We start from the raw sequence: 7,828 nt of genomic DNA, 5'->3' as shown, positions 1-7,828 counted from the left end.
GAGAACTGAATTGATTTCAGTCTGTTCAGGTCTAGCTGGAAAACACAATGCAGTGAAACGGTCCCTTAGTCGGCAAGCTTCTTTTCCTAGGTTTTTCCCATGGTTTGAAGTGGAGAGGGAGGGATGGTATTAGAAAAAGTGTGTATGTGAGAGAGAGAGAGAAGGCTGTAGGAAAGGCAGAGAGATGAGAGACATCGTGTAAAATAGTCCTTTCCTTCTGGGGAGTGGAAAACTTTGATGTCCACATCTCTGGTTTTAAAGTGGCAGTGTCAGGTTCAGGCTGAAAGGTCCTGATATTTGAATCTTTGTGCTTGTGCTCAGGACTTTGCCTGTGCACACACCTGCACATCCAAACACCTGCCAGAGCATCCACACAGCAAATGGGCCCCACACTTCAGAGGGGCAACAGAAAATAAGCAAGGAGATGGCTTCACTGGTTCCTTGTACAGATATTCATGCTGGGGAAAGGCACATTTGTATGTGTGTGCATGGAAAAAGACATAACCAAAAGTGAAAAAGTGCTGTGGACTTTACCTGCCTTAGAAAGCTCTTTTCTTCCTGGCATTACTAATGGAGTTATTAGGCTCAGCGTGTTAAAGGCTCACGATGGCTAAACAGATAAACAAGCACAATTACAAGTGAGGAGAATAATCTGTGAGAAGCACTGTGATTTGTCAGGCTTCACCATGCTAGTAAATTCAGTTTCAAGAGTCACAACTTATGTCTGTTAATCAGAAGCCTTTTCTCCTCTACAGGGGCATGGACATCTTGCCCAGCCTGGATGTTTTGTCCTTGAAAGGCATTTCAATAGATTGTTACTAACACTTCAGGCATACTAACAGTGGTAAATCCACTACAAACTGGAGGAAAAGAAAAAGGATAGGGCAGAATTTAGCACTCGTGGCAGTCAAGTGAATTTTGATAAGAGTTGATCCAGTGCGCAAGTGTCTCTTTCTTCTTTTCTCCTTTCCAAGAGCAGGAAGGCTTGTACTCAAGGTGGAGCTGAAGGGGCTCACGCTCTACTGGGTAGCAACCTAATCTGACTGGAATCTGCACCCAAAAACTGCACCACATGCTAAAACCAGAAAGGTATTTGAGAATTGTGCAGTTTCAGATCAAGCCCATGACAGATGTAAATGTTACTGGGATGGCCTGGGACTGTGAGGTCTGTTTCAAGCTAGAATAGAAGCATATGTGCATGGGGTGGCTTGTGGGTCCTGATGGGAGACAGACAATGGATCAATCTATGTTCAATTGACAGACCTCCTTTACTGGAGGGGGAGATTTTGACTTGAATCCCTGGAATGTCGGCATTTTTCTTCCGAATACTCAATTTTCAGTTTAAATAGATAGAGTGAAAAGCCTATTTTCATGGCAGGTGGGCTAGAGAAGGGAGGTTTTAATGACTCTTTATTCTTGGATTTATAATCTGACACGCTGTATGCACATGTGTTTGTCACAAAACTGTGTGAGGTGCCCACCACCCAACCACGCATTGTCCAACAGATGTTAAAGCCATCAAGTGTGTTTGCTTCCAGTTCCAAAGGAAAACATTCTCTATTTTGGGACCTGGGATTTTTTTTTTAACTGATCTAAACAAACAAATAAAAATAGTCTTGGAGAGTGGGGCCTTACGTGATCATAAGAAACTGTGTAAATGAGGATCTAAGGCCTTTCCCTGACCCATAAACTGGGTTAGTAATCAGTGGTTCCTGCAGTTTGTTATTGTCGTCACAAAACCTGAGGTTAGGCTGCAGACTATTTAAAAATCATGTGTACTGCCAACACGGGGTATCTAAACATACACTTACTGCAGTGACAAAGCATTAATTGCTCCTTCTAACAATACCTGAGAGGCTCAGTCACAGTAGAGGTCATGTCGTGTGAGGTACTGTAGGGGCACAGAAAGGACAGTGCTTTCCCCAAGGTGGGTACAGCTGAAGACCCCAAATCTATCATGAATCTGTGTGGTAGGACTGTGCACAAGTGTGGTGCTCTGCTGTGGGACTAGGACCTACAGTGTGTGGACAGCAGGATACTGTCCTTGGTTTTTTTATACGTGTGCTTCATTTGTAAGAGGAGAGAGGGTAAAACCTGCCTTATAGGTTGGCATAAGCTGAACTGAATAGAAAGAAAGTCTGTTTCTAGCATTAGCCAGATTCCTGTTGCTGCACTGTAAGTCTCTTGACTTCAAATTAATGAATTTTGTGTTTCAGTAGTAAGAAATAGAATTACCCAGCAAGAAATAAAAAATGTCAGCTTCCAGATTGAGAAATCCTACTGTGAAAGAAAGGACAATTAGTGAGATGCTTCCTCTGACTGTAGAAAAAGAGAGAAGTGAGCCTAGGACTCTAATACTTTTGCTTATTTGTAGTTGTTGCAGGTAATGAGGCTCTGTCTTGGTTGCCTGGTCAAGGCAGACCCAAAACCATTTGTAGGATTAGGTTTGCTCACCTTTCTTAAACAAATTATTACCTTGTAAGTGATATGACAGCAGTGAATCCTCCAAGAGCAATGAACCCCTCTGTACCCAGGGACACAGGATGAGTCAGGGCACTGTCAGACTTGCTCAAGGCAGGTGAGAACTGCACAATGTAGCCATGGAGGTGGAAGGAAAATGCAGGATAAAACAGTATCACAGACACTGCTACACCAAAGATATTTATATTGCTTTATAAATACTCCAAAAATTTTGGAACTACCTGCGGAATTAATAAAAACTGAGCTGAGAATCCCTAGAAACAGCTTTGTATGTCTTGATCTCACTCCCAAAAATGCCAGTGGTATTTGAATGTTTAGTTCCTCAAGTTTTAAGCACGAAAGGAAAAAGCCCCTAAAATATCTTCATAGGTAGCCCCTATAAAAGAACAAGATTCAAAAGCATTCCTTCAGGAGATCAAGGACAGTCCAGCCTTTGAAGCCTGGAGGATTGGGAAATTTAAAGATCTTTGTGGCAATCATATTGTGCCATTAGAAATCTACCATTTGGAATTGTAAAGCGTTTAAAAGGAATGATTCCAAATTCCACAGCTGTCTGGTGAATGACAACTTGATGTGGCCTGGGGGGGAGGAAGAAGGTCATTGTTGGGAAAACAGTTAAAATGAACATTTTCTGAACCGATGCTTTAGATAATACTTTGATAAATGAGGTTTAAAACAGATAAAATATTCCAGGTGACTTCCTGGGAAGAACAGGTTAGTAAAACAAACAAACAAAACTCAAAATGCAAAGACAAGAAATAGGTATATGGCTTGTACTTAGCAAATAATAAAGGACTGTTCAAAATAAAATGCACAATAAACAGAGTCTGAACCAGTAAGATAAGACACTTCTGCTGGCTATGGGAGGTGATATATTTTTTTTATTGCACTGCAGTTTTGCCAAGCAAGAAAGATTCTGGAAGGCTCTGTTCCTTTTGATACACTAAAATATTTGAGAATCCCTTTTTATTGCCTTTTATCCCAAACCATTCAAGCAGCTCAGCTGCTTGATCAAAATACAAAAGCATTGCATGTGCCTAGCAAGTGAATAATGAAAGTGATCCTCTCAGTTTAGTATCTTTGTCAGCAGAGTGTAGTGAGAAAAGTAAACAAACAGCATCACTGATGACAAACTGATTTATGGAATTGTTTGTTATCATAATTTTCAGCATAATCATGACTAAAGGTCCCAATCCTGTGGCTGTTAAGAACGTTGTAGGGACGGCTGCTAGCTGTGTGCCCATAGTACTCATCAAAAGCTTCTTGTGGATGGGTTTTGGAATAGGGTCTGTTGAGAATATTTTTAAGGGAAGATTTTTTCATCTCCCTTTAAACAGAACCCATATGAAACAGTTTCTAATCCTGGTTTCTTCTGGCAAATATTTTATAGGTAAAACCAAATCAATATGTATAATTTGGGAGAAAATTTAAAAGCAGAAAATTTGCCCCCAAATTCAGCATAACCTTTTAATTTTATCCTCTTTAATCCTTTGATAATTTTTGTGCTTCTCCTACAGAAAAGCAATTTTGCTAATCACCTTTGTGCCAATCCCTGCATTCCTGACAATAGCGTGAACAGCTTCCATCAAAGTCTTTGATGTGGGAAAGACACACACACACATATAATCTGAAAACAATTCAGCTCCTTGGTTCTCAATGGTGAGCACTCTGCTTTAATAGAGTGCAAGTTCTGTGGAGGTTTCTAATCCTTTCTGCCAAACAGAAGAGACACAGTCAGGTAGCACACCTTATTCAGAAGTTAAAATAACATGTTACTTGCTCTTAGAGAAAATCAAAACAACTCAAGATCAAAAACAGATTCCGCCAACCTTAACGGGATAGACTTTCTACTCAGATAACTCTTGATCTAAGTGTGTAACAAGTAACCTGCTTTAATCCCTCAAAGCGATGGTGTTACAGATAAGTACTGTAGTAGCAGAGGAGGTGTCTTAAGTTTCAGAAATACACAAAAGCATTGGTTGGAAGGAAAAACAAAACAAAGAGCTGTCCACATGAATGTGTCTTTAGGTGGAAAGGTGTATTTGGGGGCACTGCAAATAATAAAACCCCTTGAAGACAGAAAAAAAATGACAGGCAGGTATTCAAATGGTGTTTCTCCAAGCTGGATTTCATTGACTTACGCTGTTAAGGCTTTGCAGATTTAAGCCCCCTGATTCTTAGTTTACAAGCCGTGATACTGGAATGGTCTGCTACTTCAGCACAGAACCTACCCCCTCTTCTAGAGGCTCAGACTGGTCATGAGCCATGAAAAGCACTGGGATCTTTGTAAGATTTGGGAAAGATACATTATTATGCTTACACTGCACTGAGCACCTGCTTTGAGTCCTTTATTAGAGTGTGAACAATGCAGTGCAAAATAATCACGCTATGCATACAGTTTTTGGAATGGTTCAGAACCTTCCTTAGTTCTTGCTCCTGCAGACACCTACATAAGCACCTACTTTGGCATTAATGCAAAGAGTAAGGCTGTGGTGTTCTCAGTCTCCAATGCACAGCTTTGTGACAGCTCTGCAGTATCCAAAACCATCCCTGAGAAAGTGTATGCAAGGGTATGCAGTTGCTGGTATATTTCTCTTAAAAAAGAATCCAGAGAAAGTAATGGATGGCATCTACATTTTGGGAAAAAAAAAACCACCCAAACTATTGTTACTGTGTTGTAAGACAATTGTCCATACTTGAAAACAATGCCATATTTAAGAGGAAGGTATTGTAATTTTATTTATACTGCTCTGTGTTCCCTGCTTGGAGCATATTTGACCTTCTCCAAGATTACTGGGTGTAAATACCTTTCATCCTTACTAAGTATTTCACAGTTGTTTACACCTTGGGTTACCAACTGGAAGGCACTAAGGCCCTTCTTCTTCACATGCACTTGTCCATACCTTGGACCTGGTATCCCAGAGGGTCATGCTGCACATGTACTTTGCACCCAGGCTCCTTTGGTCTGTACCAAGTAGTTTTCCTTGGTAAAGCAGCACAGCCAGAGGCTGGAGACTGTCCACTGGAATTTGAGTGCCACACCGTGCAGGGAAACACGCACTATGCACATGCTGCCTCTGCAGAGTAGGAGAGCCTAAGACTAGAAGAGTCCCCTTGGACTGTCTTGGTCTGATACCCTGAGTTAGGACTCTCCAGGTCAATTCCTGGTGAAGTTTTAGCAGTTGTGGTCAAGCCTCTCTCTCTCTCTGAGGAAAAAACCTGAAACCAAACCCAACTGGTATTGTTTTTTATAAATCCAGTAACGGTGAATCTACCATAAATCTTGGTAAGCTGTTTCAACAGTTGATATTATTCACTACAAAAGCACACCTCATTCACAAATTTGTTTCCCATCACCTTCTGTCAAGAGATCTTATCTCTTAGTCTGTTAAATGGAAGATCCAGATTTTTCTTCCTGTTTTAGTGCTCATAAGGTATGATCACCTCACACCTTAAACCTTCTCTTTAGAAAGCTAAAACAGGTTGAGCTCTTTGGGTCTTACTACAAAACATGTTTGACAGTCCTGTAATCATTCTTTACTATACTTCTTTGAAACTCCTCTAGTTTTTAAACATCCTTCTTGAAGTGTTGTCTGGACAAATTATTTCCAAAACAGTCACAACAGAGTCAAAACCAGAGGTAAAAGAACTCTGAGCTCTTGTTTTTTTCCCAGGACAACACTAGCCCTTTGGTCACAGCACAGCAGAAGGAGCTCACGTTCAGCTGATTATTCATCTTAATGAAGTCTTTACGGAATTGCAGCTTTGCAGGATAGAGTTACATCCTTTCAGTGTGACCTACATTCTTTGTTCCTAGATGTGAGACTTTACATTTGGCTTGATTGAAATACATATGATGTGATTATGCCTAAACTTAACTTAGGGCTATGCAGCCATAAGCATCCTTTGCCTCTTGCTCCATGCTTTGTGCCTCCTACAAAGCTTTGCCAAGAAGGATTTCAGATTTTTTTCAGATTAGTAAATATTATGTTAGTAAATATATTAAATAGTGTGGGGTGCATAAGCAGTTTCTGTGGGATCCTGCTAGAGAAATACCAACTTGAAAATAAGTATGTCTTTACAATAACAATTTCAGACAGAGAAGTCACTCAGCTTTTAATAATTTTAATGTTTCAGAAAATACTGTAGTCTGTTACAAAAAGAACCAAGTTTCATGTAATCAGAAAGATATGAAATTGACATAAAACTGCATTCACGCAAAGTTTCCATAATCTTAAGCAAAATTTGTTTATTACCTCCCTTTCAGCTGGTTACTTAAGTCCTGTAGTAGATGTGCTGTTATTTCACCTGAGCTCAAACTCAGGTTGAGAAATTTTTAATTACTTCAGACATCACTCCTTAAAAATGCTGATAAAAAAAATCTGCTGCCTTCTGAAACTTCCTTGACTTCCAGGGTATAATAAAACTCAGTGTAAATGGACCAGAGAGCTCCTTATCCAGCAGTTTTGAACCTCTAAAATATGAGGCCTTCCAGACCTGTTGATTTACTCCTAGGAGTATTTGGGACCTTCAGATTAGACAGACAAGATGGCTTTCTGGAATAGGATGCAAGTACTGTCAAGTGGCCTGTATACTATGGTAACCTCATTATATGCTAAAATTTATTATCCTACTCCACCCTGCAAAATGAGATGTTGATTGTGGTGGTAAGTGATACCTGTTCAAAGCATTCTAGGCAGATGATGAACTTCCTATAATTTATCTATTTTTTTTTTATTCTGAGGGAGAAATTTCCCCAGCATTTCAGGCTTCTGTAGAGTGGAAAGTACTGTAAGAAAGAATAACACAACACTAGACTCATATTTTCCTGCTCCACTGTCTGTGGAGAGCTACTTTGCCATTTTGGACCAGAATCCTGCGTTGTCAGTACTCCAGGCTCCTGTGGATGGCAACAATGACTCAGTTATTATGAACTGTTCTTTCGGGGCGGTGTGCTTGTGTATGTGTACACACACGTGTGAACTGTGAGCACTTTTCAGACCCCACCCACTCTGAGGAGCTCTGGACGGGGGAATAGACTGCAAGGAAGGGTGCTGGTGAAAAGCCAGCCCTAAATCCATTGTAGCAAGGCCTGCTCTTATGTGGGGAAGACCCTTTCTTTTATGTGTCACAGGAATCCGGGAGTGTTGAAAACTGCTGTGCAGCACCAGATGACCCCTGCCGTCACTTCGTGGGTGACAGGTGCTCCTGACCCTGGTCAAGGATAATTAATGAGCATTAAATCACCTTGCTGTTCACCTTCCTTTGCAGGAGTGCAGTACCTAGCTGGTGTTGCTCCAGGTGGTGAGGCAGATGTTCTGGTTACCTGGGATCGCCATCCCCGCCA

General features: G+C 40.8%; 1 protein-coding gene across 1 annotated transcript in view; it reads left to right on the top strand.

The window, feature by feature from the left end:
• The first annotated feature begins 606 nt into the window (after nt 1-606).
• Nucleotides 607-7,828, top strand: part of FBXW4 (F-box and WD repeat domain containing 4) — a 67,096-nt gene continuing 59,874 nt past the window's right edge. The window contains exons 1-2 of the mRNA XM_031061406.1: nt 607-638; nt 975-1,026. Coding sequence (XP_030917266.1) covers nt 607-638; nt 975-1,026 — 84 coding nt within the window. The remainder of the gene's footprint in view (nt 639-974; nt 1,027-7,828) is intronic.

Source organism: Geospiza fortis, unplaced genomic scaffold (assembly GCF_000277835.1).
Source record: "Geospiza fortis unplaced genomic scaffold, GeoFor_1.0 scaffold130, whole genome shotgun sequence".
In the NCBI taxonomy this organism is placed as follows: Eukaryota; Metazoa; Chordata; class Aves; order Passeriformes; family Thraupidae; genus Geospiza; species Geospiza fortis.
The sequence above is the reverse complement of the archived record's forward strand: the minus strand, read 5'-3'. Positions and strand labels throughout refer to the sequence as shown.